General features: G+C 51.4%; 6 protein-coding genes across 6 annotated transcripts; 3 read left to right on the top strand and 3 right to left on the bottom strand.

The window, feature by feature from the left end:
* Positions 1–449: 449 nt before the first annotated feature.
* On the top strand, positions 450–1082 carry CC1G_13577 (hypothetical protein; the record flags this gene model as incomplete). The annotated part of the gene is made up of 1 exon (XM_002912003.1): positions 450–1082. The coding sequence occupies one exon, from the start codon at positions 450–452 to the stop codon at positions 1080–1082; it is 633 nt and encodes a 210-aa protein (XP_002912049.1).
* A 536-nt stretch (positions 1083–1618) lies between these two features.
* CC1G_12164 (hypothetical protein) lies at positions 1619–3164 on the top strand. Its single transcript, XM_001828271.2, has 5 exons — positions 1619–1710; positions 1765–1798; positions 1864–2123; positions 2200–2633; positions 2697–3164. The coding sequence occupies exons 1-4, from the start codon at positions 1631–1633 to the stop codon at positions 2609–2611; spliced, it is 786 nt and encodes a 261-aa protein (XP_001828323.2). The 5' UTR covers positions 1619–1630; the 3' UTR covers positions 2612–2633; positions 2697–3164.
* A 332-nt stretch (positions 3165–3496) lies between these two features.
* Positions 3497–5457, bottom strand: CC1G_12163 (alpha-1,2 mannosyltransferase KTR1). Its single transcript, XM_001828270.2, has 13 exons — positions 5353–5457; positions 4980–5233; positions 4739–4878; positions 4664–4673; positions 4572–4602; positions 4464–4510; positions 4402–4407; positions 4276–4349; positions 4157–4219; positions 4014–4106; positions 3858–3958; positions 3627–3795; positions 3497–3552 (listed from the first exon to the last, which is right to left on the bottom strand). Exons 1-13 carry the CDS (start codon positions 5425–5427, stop codon positions 3503–3505), a joined length of 1113 nt encoding a protein of 370 aa, XP_001828322.2. The 5' UTR covers positions 5428–5457; the 3' UTR covers positions 3497–3502.
* Positions 5458–6121: 664 nt separating this feature from the next.
* Positions 6122–7231, bottom strand: CC1G_12162 (hypothetical protein; the record flags this gene model as incomplete). Its single annotated transcript, XM_001828269.1, has 1 exon — positions 6122–7231. One exon carries the CDS (start codon positions 7229–7231, stop codon positions 6122–6124), a length of 1110 nt encoding a protein of 369 aa, XP_001828321.1.
* Positions 7232–7556: 325 nt separating this feature from the next.
* On the bottom strand, positions 7557–9716 carry CC1G_12161 (cytochrome P450; the record flags this gene model as incomplete). Its single annotated transcript, XM_001828268.1, has 11 exons — positions 7557–7629; positions 7687–7830; positions 7899–8027; positions 8078–8159; positions 8209–8398; positions 8454–8467; positions 8526–8655; positions 8715–8979; positions 9035–9223; positions 9279–9408; positions 9470–9716. The coding sequence occupies 11 exons, from the start codon at positions 9714–9716 to the stop codon at positions 7557–7559; spliced, it is 1593 nt and encodes a 530-aa protein (XP_001828320.1).
* Positions 9717–12215: 2499 nt separating this feature from the next.
* On the top strand, positions 12216–14179 carry CC1G_12160 (homoserine O-acetyltransferase; the record flags this gene model as incomplete). Its single annotated transcript, XM_001828267.2, has 4 exons — positions 12216–12329; positions 12406–12895; positions 12947–13120; positions 13177–14179. Exons 2-4 carry the CDS (start codon positions 12711–12713, stop codon positions 14177–14179), a joined length of 1362 nt encoding a protein of 453 aa, XP_001828319.1. The 5' UTR covers positions 12216–12329; positions 12406–12710.
* Between the last annotated feature and the right edge of the window lie 128 nt (positions 14180–14307).

The following is a 14307-nucleotide window of genomic DNA, read 5'->3' as shown; positions in this document are numbered from 1 at the left end:
TACGACGCGTTTCGACGACGACTACCAGTTTTGAACGATGGCTACGAGGGATTGGACCGACCGGCTTGCTACAGCTATAACTTCCCATCCTTGCAGCAGTGTCCTAGCAGCTCTACCGATTCTATACGGCGTTTACAGGGTTCTGAACGCCAAACCAGCCCGTTCAACGAAGGTACCAAGGAATGGGGAGCGGGTTGTTGTTTTGGGTGCTTCTAGTGGGATTGGACGCTCGATTGCGAGACAGTACGCGGAAAGGGGTGCTCGAGTCTGTGTGGTTGGACGGAGGAAGGAGTTGGTTGATGAAGTTGCTGGAGAATGTAGACAAGTTGGAGGCAGAGACGTTATGGAATTCAAAGGCGACTTTACGAATGTCGATGAAATGGTGCAGCTGAGGGCGCTATTGAATTCTGGCAAGTCGTTTCTTTGACCTGCAGTGATCCGTGCTGAATATGGAATTTGTAGAATGGGGCGGTTTGGACACGCTCATCGTAGCTGCCGGTGTATCAGCTCTACAGCCCTTGTTGGCTATCGCGGGAGCTGACGTCCGAGGCAGCGAGCTCACCTCGACGCACACGACGACAGAGGGCATCCAGAGGACGCGGTCTGTCGCTCTCGCAGCGCTCAACGGGAACTACATCGGACCCCTGGTCGCAGCGGTAACCTTTATCCCCCTTTTGTCAGCAACCTCCAAATCCCCGGCGGTCCTCCTCGTGTCCTCGCTTGCCTCCGTTATCCCCGCACCCACACGGGCGCTCTACGCGTCGACCAAGTCTGCATCGCTCGTTCTGTATCAGGCGCTCGCGATCGAGCACCCGCAGGTCACGTTCTCGCATGTGATGCCTTCCACCGTTGAGGGCGATTTTAGGGCGTCTGCTGTGGATGCTGGACCTGTGCGGGAGAAGGATCCCAATAAGCATGGTCTGAAGAGGGAAGATGTGGCGAGGAGGTGTTTGGAGGCTGTGGATCGGAGGGAGAAAACGGTGTTTATGCCGGCCTCGATGAGGGTTGCACACCTTTTGTATTGGGTGGCTCCGAAGTTGGTTGAGAGGTTGGCGAGTAGGAAGTATAACTTCTCGCCGTAGGTTTTTAGTTGTTGTATGGAGCTCTCCTTGTTCTAGCCCCGGAACCTAGGAACGTTTTGAGAGGTACGTGACCTTGATATATTCGCTTCCCTCCCGCGAGCGAGCCTCGTGTTGACAGCACCCTGTTAGATTCATTCAATTTGTCGTACATGTAGCATCACAAGGTCTTATCACCGACTTAATCCCTGAAAGATCCTCCTATTTAGCCAAGCTCCATCAATCATGTCGGGCGAGTTCCATGATCTTCAAGTTCCTCGACATATGTACTATATAATTTCTTCTTAAGATTGGGGAATATGTCACTTCCCACTGCCCCCACGCCGCCCATTTCGAGTTGAGTCACCTTCATCACTGTCACAGCCTTCCGGCCTCTATCTGCGGTGGCGCAATAGGGATATAAATGCTTCATAGTGGCCTCACCCCAGCTCTTTACAGCTGTCCACAGGACCACAACCTTGTGTTGGCTTGCCAGCTAGATCTCAGCAAGCTCCCCAGTCATCCCAGCCCGGTCATTCTTTTAGTATTTCTCGCCGCAGCACGATTCCAACATGGGCCACAAGAAGAGCAGACGCCACAGCGGTGGAAGCAAAGGCGGCGTGCCAGTTGACCCGTCCGATATCGTCATTCTGTATGTTGCACTTCCCTACATCTTTATCCGCGCCGCTGACCTCTGTGCTCTCAGCGTTGCCGGGCTCTATGGCGTAGGCAAAAGCACAGTCAGTGTGATATAACTGGATCTAAGTGAATCGGGCTGACGCAAGGTGTTTCGTCCTCAATAAAGTTCATCAGAAATTGCGTCCAAACAGATTCTACGCCAGAAAACGTGAGGCTTCCAGCGGTTGAGAGCAGTATTGTCAACCCATCGCCTCAACTGGCAGTTACTGCAGCTGCCTATCCAATTCCGGATGCAGCCCGAGCGGGTTTGTTGATCCCGTCACCTGCAAATCGTCGAGTAGTCCTCGTCGAAACGCTGGGTTTCGATCATGAAGAAATATGCACCTCCAGGGCGCAGAAGATGATTTGCGACTGGATACGGGACAAGTACGTTCCTTTTTTATTTTTTGCTTGCGCATCCAGAATATTCGTGTTGACATTTTCACGCTCTGGCACTTTTTAGCGGAGTCAAGGTCGCTGGGATCATCTACCTTGCCGAGAGCAGATTTTGCAGCCCCGTGGAGAGCAACGTTGACGCCCTGATTCGCTGGTTTGACTCCGTCTTGCCTGGCTCCCAGACCAATGCGCTCAACGTCGTCCTGGGCATCGTATCCCCGCAGCAAGGTACGATCTCCGATAATCAAGTAACGCGCTTGGAAAACCATTGGAGGTCCCTCACTGAACGGTGGGGGGAGGATGGGCATGGGAGGATGGAGATTGGCGTCAGAGAAGATGATAGGGAAAAGGCGCTCAGGATGGTACAGCTGTTGGTGGATCGGGCGAGTGAAGGGGTGCCTGCGACTCCGATGCCGCCTTCAAGAATGGAACAGTCGGAGGAGGATACACACGATCCCAAGTGCTGTGGCCTGTTTTAATGCCATGAAAAATGACGTTCTGGTGAGTAGCTTAGCATTCTAGTCGCACCAGCTTGTCTCACCAGGTACCTTTTCATGGTTTTAGCGCCAACTAGACTATGATACTTCCTGTGCTTGTAGGATTGGGCGACAGCTTAGAGTTGCGATTCTCGTGCACTCAATCTATGCGCCATCGGACAAACCCCCACCCACGGAGGATTACGCAGAAGCACGATACCCATAACACTGCCTCCACTATCTGCGTACCAGACAAACGCCCAACCACCTCTCTCCCCCACCCCGCTCCATCTCTAGTATACGCACACACCCCTAATATATATTTCCATCTCTTTCTCTCTCTTTCTTTCTCAATGCTCATCCATCCCGGACCATCCGTCTCCCTATCTCTATCTCTATTTCATTCCACCCACCCGTCTACCTAGTATACCCCTCTCTATACCCCTCCATCCCACCTCTCCCTCGCTACAAGATTCAACACAAAAAGCGATGTACATATTATCTCCGCGTAGTACGTTACACACACGGACTACAATTACTGTGATACCTCCCTCCATACACATAGTAAATAAGGAGCGCCCAGCCACCTCAATCAAGTTGCTCTATGAAAACAAGTCAAGTGAAATGCAGCGATTTCTCTCTCTCTCTTCTCTCTCTCTCGCTCTCTCCCTCTCTCTCAACCTATGCGCAATCCTGTCCAGTAACCAAAAGTAATAATTTAGACGCCCAATAAACCCAAGAGTTTCTATCAAAACAACAAACAAAATCGAAAGCGCGAAGGGGTCTCTAACGTACTGGGAACAACGGTTTTTGAAGGGGGTATATAGATATGTTTATATAGATATATTGTCTGGATCCATGAATTGTCGTTTCGCATAGCATACAAAAAAGTCGTCAATGCACGAGGTGTATCCATCCCCAAGTACACGAGTGGCCGCCCTTGTCTGTGTGTGAGAGAGAGGGTCAGAGATGCATGGTTTCGGAAGATCAAGATGTAAAGAGGTGTTATGTTACGCACTGAAGGATTCATCAGGTTTGCAAGTACATTTCCCACTTGACCATTCAGAGCCCTTTGGGCAGTGTCCGAACGAGTCGTGCTTGTAGCCGATGTCGCGGAAGTAGTGGAGCTGTTTCTTCGAGGTGAATAGGGATACGGCGATGCTGTGGACTGGTGCGTCGCCCCATCGCTAATGGGAAAAGAAGGGGATGTTCAGCGATCAGCAAGGGCATGAGAAGGGGAGACCCGAACCTCGTAGTAGAAACCGCCTTTAGCCTCCAGGAAGTCGAAGAATTTCGTGTATGCTTCGCCTCGGTAAAAGTCCATGTCCGCAATTTCGAAGTTGCTCCAATCTAAATGCAGTCAATCGGAATTGGGCCAGGATGGGGAAAAGGGGCGTCGGCGTACAATGGCAGTGGTTGTAGTCCTCTCCACCGTTATCTGAGACGAAGCTGATGGTGTTGTTGGGGTGGATGTACTGGGGGTATTCTTTCATAAATTCTGCGGGGATGTGAGATGGAGGGTAATGGGAATCGTTGGACCAAACTCACCTTTCACAGTATCCCATAGCGTCGGGACGCTGGCCGGGATTTCAATTAAAGAGATCGTAAACGCTAATCAACGGAAATGAATGGGACGATATCAGAGGGGATTTGCAAAGGCGACGCACCATAAACCTTGTTGTTATCGCGCATGAACACAAAGGGATCATAGTTGAGGTCGCAGTAGTATTGTACGTCAGGTCTGTCCTGTCGGTTAGAAAACGGCGCGCTGTAGGTCTGGACTCGGGACATACTCGACTCTGTTGACAGATGGTGTGAACTCGCGCTGGAAGTCGGACGATAAACGGCCACTCACCTCCAATAGTAGCGATAAGGTTGCAAAAGCTCGTGTTTGTAGAAGAACTGTGAACGAGGTGGATGGTTAGGCCCACATCCGAGTTCGCCGAGTGGGTGAAACACGCACGCCTGAATTCCACCGACACATATTCCGGTATCTTCGCAAAGTCGTTCGTATCAGAATATTGTCATTGGCGAAAACACATTGTTGCTACTCACGACACGCTGTCTAGACAATGGAGAAGAGGTATCAGCAACGAATTCCTCAACAACCGATGGTCGATGGGAACGCACCTGCATAGGGCACCCTCTGGGATTTCATCTTCGCCCTCGCCGCCGCAGCCTTCTTCTCGTCAATCCAATCTGGTTGTTTCCAGTGTTCTTCAGGGATTGTCCCAAATTGCACTGTGCCGCTGGCCAATATCGAGACTCTCCTGTACGCGTTCGGTCAGTCAGGGTCCAGGTTGGGCGCCTTTCGAACGTGGCGCGCCAACCGCCCAGCACGAGAACAACGGAGAAAAGGTGGACAACGCACTGCTTGAACTCGTCCGTAAATGGCTCGTCGTTCAAGAATATCCACGGATAGTTGAACTTTCGGTTAAACCTATCCTCGATCTGCCGCACACTGGACAGCACCCCTTCCAGCTCACTGTTCCTGCATAGCATCAACAACGTCGCGTTCGCCCGTGCATTTGGCGTTGATAGGAACTTTTCTGCTGCTGAGACGGCATATTCTCTGAGTGGCTGGTAGTCGTGCGAGAGGGCCCCGAAGAGGAAGTGGATTGCTAGCTGTTCGTTGGTTCGTCACAAGCGGTTTCGGAGATCCAGGGGTATTAGAATAGGGGTTTAAGCGGTTTGCTTTAGTCTCTATATCATTCATAGCAGTTTGAGAAACCAAATGGACTCACAATTAGAGGTATTAATAGCAAGAATATACGACGTCTAGAATTCGTGGCAAGAAATGAAGATACGACGTTTGCCATCGTTGGAGGGTCTTGAAGGAGGGAAGAAAGAGGCCGGATCGTCGGATGAAAGAGGTTCAGAGCACAAGGCTCTTAAAAAGAGCAGAGGAAGAGCACGCCAGAGACGGCCACGACCAAACCGTGGTGATGGATGCGCTGAGAGAGGCAATAATCCGTTCAAGCGCCGGAAAGCTTGAAGAAATGTGTGAGGGAAAAATTGGCCGCTCCCACAATTTCGGATCGAAATCATGCTTGCTAAATGGAGAAAAGTGCTGCGGGGCAGCGCCTGGCATAAGTAGGCTGGCAGCGCTCGAGTTCCCTGTCGGTTTTCTACCCGGTTTTCTTGATATTTCAGGTGTCAATCTTGGGGTGTACATTGTACATGCCCGACGGTCTACTATTATGACATTTCCCAAGACCAAGCAGTGCTTGAAGTGGCTTGGGCCTCTGGGCGCGAAGACTCTGATCTGAAGCCCCCGGCGTTTCCATCTCAACATGAGGGCACTTGGCGCTGATGTTTGATCGTCTTGGCAGGTATTAGAAGGGCAGATGCCCCGAAGGTGGAGAACGAGGACGGCTAGTTGAAGCCATAAAACTGACAAGATATGTGAGTTTCCTTCGCATTCATTGGTTCTCAGGGCAGCGATCGCCGTGTTGGACGTTATACAAGCGTATATTCCTACGATAATCTGACTTCCACGCAGAGGGGTTCTATTCAATCAGAAGCGAATGGTAGATGCGAGCAGCACAAAGTGGCTTCCTCCGGCTCGTCATTCCCGCCTCCGATGACAATGGGACTGTCGACAGTGTAGCCTTTTCCTGGAAGGTATAGAATCTTCGACGATGCAGCCTGATTCTTCTCGTGGGGATGGTTTGTGGACCCGGAGTCAGAGGCATCCTGCAAATCACCCTCGCGATATGCCCCACAGTCTTGCCAACTGCCGACGACTATACCCGATTCTCCGCTGCACCTCTCCCGAAGTATTTTGGCTTGCTCTCGGCGCTCGATGTCGTTTCCTTTCTCCGACTCCAGCTGAGTGTTTATTAGAGTCGTTGGCCTCCTCTGTTCTCCGCACTCGTGGCTACCGAGCGATACAGAAACAGCCAGCGCCATCGCACCCTCCTTAGAATTTCCGAATTCAATCAGGCTTGCTTGTGTCACAACCAACGAGTGCGACACCAGCGTAACGCAACCGTATGTTGCCTTCTCTGGCCATTTCTCGTGCGACCTGGGGACGATTTTGAAATGTTGCCTGACCCACTCGTCTTCGAGCATAATATTGAAGGCATCTCGGGTTACGCCTCGAAGCAGGATGAAGCAAGGACCAGGTGAAGTATCGCCGAGTGTCGTCGCGACCTTTTCCTCTGTGTGGCGCAGAGCAGACTTTAGGCGCTCTTCGGCTCCAGGTAATTTGGCGTCGAGGTTCCAGTAGAAGATCTGTGCAGAATTGGGAGTTTCCTTCGTACAGTCATCAACCAAGGTCTTGATTTCGTGCTGGGTATCGAGTGAAATGTGTGCCCAACGTTGCAGGTATTGGGAGTAGCGGTAACACGCAAGTTCGTGGATGATAGTTGCGGATGTCGATGTAGCAGCGAGGCCCCTCCGTGGTGAGGAGGCTATACCTCGATTGACGCCTGCAAGGGTCAGTATTTCTGCAGGTCCAGATGTGTCGGGTGGTGCCATTGGCGTCGATGTTTCCCCCATAGCGCTCGCCATGAGAGGCATAAACGATGAGAGATAATGAGAATTGTAGTCGAGAGGTTGGTTGAAGCTTCCGTGGCCATCTGTGCCATAGTAAGTACTCTCTGTTCCTGAGAAGAACATAGTAGAGCAGACAAGGGGTGTCGGTTGAAGGGATTTCAGTTAGAATGTGAGTTTCATAGGCCAGTGGACATTCCTTTTAAATTCGACTACACCGCGAACCCACAGATGACGAGATTTGAAGCCCTTCGTGACAACGCTCGACAATTGAAGTACCTTTGTACGCTAGTGTACGCTAGTAAAAATTGTCAATTTTAACACCTTTCTTGTTCATAATAAGGTCAGCTTGGTCAGGTGGAGAAAGGCGTAGATTCATATATCATAGATACACTTCGCGCTGTTATCGTACACAGCCAGCGCTCAATAGCACCGCTTTTGAATGGACTGATCACTCTGTACGCAGAAGGGAGAGGTGCTGTGGGGACCGAGGGACGATCTCCACTTCAAATGGCTGAGGCGAGCTGTCAAGTGGCACCAAGTGAGTAAACCTTGACGCAACGAAAAGCTGTTGCACTGACCTAGCGAGCTCCGAGGTCACCTTCAACTCGAGCTTAACTGGGTTTCCAGCTTCGTTTTTGGGAGGCTTGATGTCGAATAACGCCAATAGACAAGCGGCGACGTATGTTAAGGAGTCCCTGCCAAGATGACGGCCTGGACAGATTCTAGGGAGTGATAGCCAGTCAGTATGATGTCGATCGTATGTAGTGATTGGAATTGAGGGAATGCTCACCTGCGACCGAAACCAAAGACCGCCGACTCGGGTCCCAACACGGTAGGATCGATCTGGCCGTTCTTCAAGTAACGCTCGGGCTTGAACTCGAAAGGATCTTCGAAGACGTTTGGATCGTGCATGATCGCCCTGCAAATGGGAGTTGAAATTGGGTATGGAGGGGTATAAATTGCGCATACCACACGTTGGTCATGATGTTGCTGCCCTTCGGAATGAAGTACCCCTTGTAGACGTAGTCCTCCGTCGAGACGTGCGTCAGCCCTGGATCGAGTCAGTGACAGTCTGGATGCCCAGGAGCTGCAATACTGACCGAGTGGAACCGTAGTGTGCCATCTAAACACTTCTTTAATGATGGCTTGGAGGTAGGGGAGCCGGGCATGGTCGTTGTACGTCGGTAGCCGATGCGACCCAACGACTGTATCAATCTCTTTCTGAGCCCGTCGCTGTACCTCAGGGTACATAGCGAGAGCCAGATACAGAGCATATGTGGAGCTCACGCTCTGAAGGTATTTGTTAGAGGTTTCGACACTGAGGAAGGTGGTGTAAAGGACGCACCGTATCCGAACCAGCTAACCAAGCAAACGTTTACTTCAATTACATCTTGAAGATAGGAGGGGTAAAGCTCACCAACGAACGCGTCAGCAGTAACGGCACGAGCAACGTCGAGCTGTAGCTGATAGTCTTTGTCCTTCTCGTCAGGGAACTCGCTGATGAGGCGGGTCGCAACGTTAGGGAATTCGCTCTGATAACCTTTCCTCTTTAGCATGTACCCGGGGTTAGTATCGATGCGAGAGTTCGAAGGAGCCAGTGACATACCGCCCGTTCCTGTGCATCGTTGAACGAACCGACGAGGGCAAGGTCGCTCGCAGCAGAGTATTCCGCGAATTTCTTCTTCCACGCCGTCCCGGGGAACCATGAAGGGAAATGTCGAAGCCAAGGGAAGACGTTGACGAGGAACCGACCTGGGAGAATGCACTCGGAGAGACATTGCACGATGGCTTCAGCGTTCCTGAGGAGCTTCCTGTTGTACTCGACGTCGTTAACGCCGTACGAGATCCTCATGAGAACATTGCCATAGAAGCTATGGTAAAAGAGTTAGTCATCCACCTGTGTCGAGAGAGCATACGAGTACGCACTCTCGAGTCGCTTGACGGAATTGCTCTGGATGCTCTGCAATGCGGCGCAGATAAATCAGTCCCTCTTGCTCGGTGATTGGGCGGTAGCTCTTGATCTCGTGCTGGTTAAAGTGTTGGTGGAACGCCTTGCGAGCTGCACGCCATTTTGGTCCGTATCCCAAAGCTCCAAGAGCCCAGTTGAGTCCGATCCTATACAGGTTTTCAGAAACGCCGACAGTCGTGGTGGGTGATTGACAGAACTCACAAATCAAACGAGATGATCCGGGGACGACTCGAAAAGAACACCGCTTTTTGCTCGAGGAGGTCCAAGGCGGCGGTGAGAGAGTTGAGGATGATGAACGTGTCTCCCACTGCCTTCAAATGCATCACGTCGCCTATTAGGAGGAAGTTAAGCTGCGCACGGATCATACGGTGGACCACTGGGCTCGAACGTACCGTAGCTTTTGGCCCATTCCTTGTAGACCCTCCATGGTTCTTTCGCGGGTATTTGAAGGACATTGCCAAGGATAGGGAGGCGTGGCGGGCCAGGTGGTAGAGGAGGTCTGCTGAATCTCTTCCACTGGACGAGGATCAGGGGTAGAGCCGCTACACCTGTTGCCAGGATCAACGTCCAGCGCGTTGGCGAGAGCATGGCAAGGGCAGATGCCTGATCGATAATAGCTTGAAGTCGGAGAGATGTCATGATTCTGGTTCAGGAGGCGCAGGGAGAGGGGGCGTCTGTGCTCCTAACATTGAAATTGAACGATTTTTATAGCAATCCAAAGTTGGTACGGCTCGATAGGCCCGCCGGTAAGAACAAGGCAATGGCGTCTATCTTCATGCTGAGATGATACCGATCGGAGCTGAGAATGGTCGTAAATCATTGTTAGTACAAGAGACTTTCCTAGAGCTATTGGTTATCCCTGTTCAAGTCGATAGAGTGCGTGCCCATCGTAGTATTGTGACGGAATGATGTGATCCAATAAGGTACGAGATTCGAGCTGGCTGTGAGCGTGATCAGCAAGTATCTCCGAGTAGTCGAGGTCTGACATACACAATCTGTTGAGCGCGTCACTGAGATGAGTCTTCGATGTTGGTTAGATCTTGAGTTCGAAGAGAAGCGCATGTTCGGATGTGCCTAATTCCACTTCAATCCCGAAACGGGGCTGTTGATGTCTACCAATCTCCGAGACTATGATCTCAGTCTATTCAGTTTTACCCGGGTCCAGAGAGCTATCTTCTCAAGGCGTACCTGCTCTACACAGCCAGGGGTCACTGATTCTTATACGCCTGAGAGTTCTCCTCGGAGAACATGCCAATATTTGTTGATCTCAGACTTGTAGGCGGAAGTTCAAAGACACGTAGCTCCGCCGCTGGAGTTGTGACTGGAATTGAATATTGAATTCAAGATGGTGTCATATTTCATCGGTAGAACTGAGCCCATACAATACCAAATGCCGAGCCCGAGGTATGTATGTATAGCGTGATAGGACGCTAGAAGACATGTACCCCCAAAGAGGTCTGTGAGTCGAATGCAATTAGAACGCGCTAGGTGCTATCAGGGTGGCATGACCATTGATACTTACAATTAGGCATCGTTGGACCTGGACTTCCTTGAAGTGTAGACTTTATTTAACGAGACAAATTGCGCTAGTTAGGAGTATGAAAGGGGGTGGACTAAAAACATCCAAAGTGACGGAGTATTACTATAAACCACGATTATCAGATGTTTGCTCACCCATCTGCGATCTCGCTCATCCCTCTTCAAGAACAACCTGACCCTGGTCGGTACACGCTCTTGCGCGTTATGGGGTGGGACTCATGGAATGTCGGTTAGAAGCGGAGCCTGAGGTCTCTTGATACCTCGACCCTGAATTGGAGCTCAGCTAGAAAAGGGGCTCCTTGTTTTTGGATTGCAGCTATCACTTCGCGCGTCCCATGCAGACATATAATCTTCATGTCATGTTCGGCTCGTAATCACCAACGTTAACTGTCAAGCTGGTAAGTCATTAAACGTGCAAGGGTTCTGCCGAGCGTTGCCGACGAAACCGCATCGAGGACGCTGGAATCTCGCTAATGCCACGCAGATTTTCCCCAATCGCGTCTCACTTCCGACTGGTCTACAGTGTCGAATGCCCTGAGTCGGTAAACAAGGTATCCAAGCAATATTTTGCGGGCCACGAGGAACCGCCAATCGATGGCAAGCCGGCCACCCCTCACTTCACTTATCAGGTTCTTGACACTTCCCGCTCTTAATTTGCTTATTCCTTGTTCGAGCCTTAGAGCTCGTAGATAGTTCTTCTTCCGCGTTCCATTTCTTTTCACATCAAGCTTTGAAAGAGGACATTTAAAGAGCTCGAGTTCTCGTTCTGACCAAATACTCCCCACCCCCAGGCTTCCCACTCCCGCCACTAAAATCTCTCCTACGGAAATGCCTCGGAGCTCTGCCTGTGACCATCTCTTCAGGCTACACCCACCTTTGTCTCTATGGAATTCGCGGCCATGACCCTGGTGCCACTTCGACTGTAGAGATGTTGAGCCGTCTTTGACCGGCGCTTGACTTGCGACTCGGAACTCTGTGCCAGTTAGGATTCTTCACACCCCAAAGAATATCTCACCTCGTGCTAACTGACCTATCATCTAATATGTTCAAAACCTATTAGGGTGTCTAAGTCATCTCCTTTGGGCCCTTTATGGAAAGTCGCAGTGGTCGAGTCAAACCCTCTCACGGGGACAACTTAGCGTTTTCACAAATGTCACTCCACTCTCAGCGGTTGCGGAACACCCTATTGGAACTTCCCAGGTTAAGTACTTGCAGTACTGGCAAATATCTTGTGGGTTCTCTGAAGACTGCACGTTTTGATTACCTGCAGTCCGAACTTGGTTACAGCGCCTTGAGCGTCTTGGCCATATCGAGAGCGACTTCACGTCTATGGGCGCTTGGATCCGTGTCTCAACGACAATCGAGCTCCGATGGCACGATATGGCAATTTTGGGTGGAATGCCAGGTGAACCGATGATTAGATTGGCGCCGGAGATAAGATAGCGATGATCTTATCTCCTCGTGATTCACAACAAGCACGCAATCGGTATGACTCGATCACTGGACGCACGGCTTTCGGTTTTTCTCAATGATGTCGCCACCTGTACCCCGCACTCCCATATTATTGCCCCGGAAGCATCACCGTACCAGCCTCATCGAGGACTAGCGGCCACCGCCAGAGGCCACAGGCCAACCACTTTCTCTCTCAACACCGCTCTTGGTTTGTAAATCCCTGCATCCAAGGTCACGTTTGCATTGCGTTCTCGAGCCACGGTAAGGCGTCATTTAGACTAGACCTTTTGTGTGCCTTCAATCGCAAGAAGAAGAGTGCTGAACTAGTCCAAAATAGGTATTTCAACAGGTACCAGGAGGCATACTATCCCGAACTTAGACACAAGAAGGTCAAAATCAAAGCTCGAAGGACCTCGATCTGGCGCCTGTCAACGCCCACGAGACGGTCACACAGCTCAACTCTGCATTCACTTTGATTCGCTCAAATCGTGCACGAGACTCCGCTAGAATTTTCTTTATCATCAAGTCAACATCAATTCGTCAAGGACATTTAAATAACACGGACTTGGACTTGTTTCAACGGACGCTATACATCTTCCTAGATCCTCTCTGCGACTCGCTATACCACGGATTTTACCCGCCATGCCTGCACTCAACGAACTTATTGACCAGGAGATCTTCACGGTTCCGAGCTTCCAGCTGGAATGTGGGGCGGTTTTGAAGGAGGTCCCGGTTGCCTACAAGACGTGGGGCAAGATGAACGCAACGAGGGACAATGTCATGATCATTTGCCATGCGTTTACTGGGAGTGCCGATGTAGAGGATTGGTGAGTAGCTTGTTCAATCTTATCTTTCTCGTCGCTTACCCGCCGTACTAGGTGGGGACCTCTCATGGGCCGTGGCAAGGCTTTCGATCCCAATCGATTCTTCATCTTCTGCGCAAACGTTCTCGGGTCGCCGTACGGTTCCGCTTCTCCCGTGACCATCAACCCTGACACTGGTAAACCCTATGGACCCAAATTCCCCCCAACCTCGATTCGCGACGACGTTCGGTAAGCCTCCCGACTCGTTTTCGCCTCCCAGTAGACTCAACGCTTCCCCTTCATAGCCTCCACAAGCTCGTCCTAGACCATCTAGGAGTATCGTCCGTCGCTGTCGTTATTGGTGGATCCATGGGGGGCATGGCTGTCCTCGAATGGCCTCTATGCTCGCCCAAAGGTTACATCCGCCACGTTATCCCTCTCGCCACCTCTGCTCGACACTCGGCCTGGTGCATCAGCTGGGGAGAAGCGCAACGACAGTCGATCTACAGCGATCCAGGATACGAAGGAGGGTTCTACCAGACCCAGCCTGCCAGTGGGCTGGCTGCGGCGCGTATGAGCGCATTGTTGACATACCGATCGAGGGATTCGTTCGAGAGCCGGTTTGGGAGGAAGCCGCAGAAGAATCTCGGGGGCAGGGAACCATTGACGCCTCCCGACTCACCTCGCTCTGAGCCCCTGGACGAGCACGTCGTCCTCCACAACGATGGCCTGCGGAACGTGAAGACCAAACCTTTGGAGAACGGCGGGGAAGTCTCGCCCAAGGATTCCGAACCGACTTCACCATCCGCCGAGCGATCCAAAACCCCGCAAATCTTCTCCGCACAGTCCTACCTCCGCTACCAAGGCGAAAAATTCATCAAACGCTTCGACGCCAACTGCTACATCCATATCACCCGCAAACTCGATACACACGACGTCGCCCGTGGTCGTACAGGGGATGAATCTTCGGATGCACCTGGCGCCCTCGCCAAAGTCCTCGCTCAACTCCCACCAAGAGCTCTCGTGATCAGCATCGCGACGGACGGCTTGTTCACTCCCCTCGAACAACGAGAAATCGCGGAGGCGATACCCGATGCAAAGCTGGTGACCATTGAAAGTCCGGACGGGCACGATGGGTTCTTGTTGGAGTTCGAGGCGATCAATCGTCATGTGCTGGAGTTTTTGAAGAGAGAGTTCCCCGAGTATTATGTGGGTGGGGGCGAGGTGTCAAGTACACTTGAGGACGGCTTCGAGATCAAGAAGACGAGTTTGTTTGGAGAAGCGGAGGCTGATATCACGAGGTGGTAGTACTTATTGGAGTTCTTCTTTCATACTTTGCGGGCAGAGGACGGCCAATCGATGGACCTCATTACTATGTACCATAGTCAATGCAATACTCTGCGGAGTTATCCCTGGTATACACCATGTACACTTCA

This window comes from Coprinopsis cinerea (assembly GCF_000182895.1).
Source record: "Coprinopsis cinerea okayama7#130 chromosome 1 map unlocalized cont3.1, whole genome shotgun sequence".
In the NCBI taxonomy this organism is placed as follows: domain Eukaryota; kingdom Fungi; phylum Basidiomycota; class Agaricomycetes; order Agaricales; family Psathyrellaceae; genus Coprinopsis; species Coprinopsis cinerea.
Note: the sequence above shows the minus strand (reverse complement) of the source record. Positions and strands in the feature narration are given on the sequence as shown.

Bases quoted from the DNA above. Each gene is read 5' to 3' on its own strand.
- CC1G_12164 (XM_001828271.2), top strand. From the start codon at position 1,631: ATGGGCCACAAGAAGAGCAGACGCCACAGCGGTGGAAGCAAAGGCGGC. The intron at 1,711-1,764 runs GTATGTTGCACT...CTGTGCTCTCAG, and splicing joins CCGTCCGATATCGTCATTCT to CGTTGCCGGGCTCTATGGCG. The intron at 2,124-2,199 runs GTACGTTCCTTT...GGCACTTTTTAG, and splicing joins TGCGACTGGATACGGGACAA to CGGAGTCAAGGTCGCTGGGA.
- CC1G_12163 (XM_001828270.2), bottom strand. From the start codon at position 5,427: ATGGCAAACGTCGTATCTTCATTTCTTGCCACGAATTCTAGACGTCGT. The intron at 4,511-4,571 runs GTGCGTGTTTCA...CCTCGTTCACAG, and splicing joins TGTGTCGGTGGAATTCAGGC to TTCTTCTACAAACACGAGCT. The intron at 3,796-3,857 runs GTTCGGGTCTCC...TTTTCCCATTAG, and splicing joins AAGGCGGTTTCTACTACGAG to CGATGGGGCGACGCACCAGT.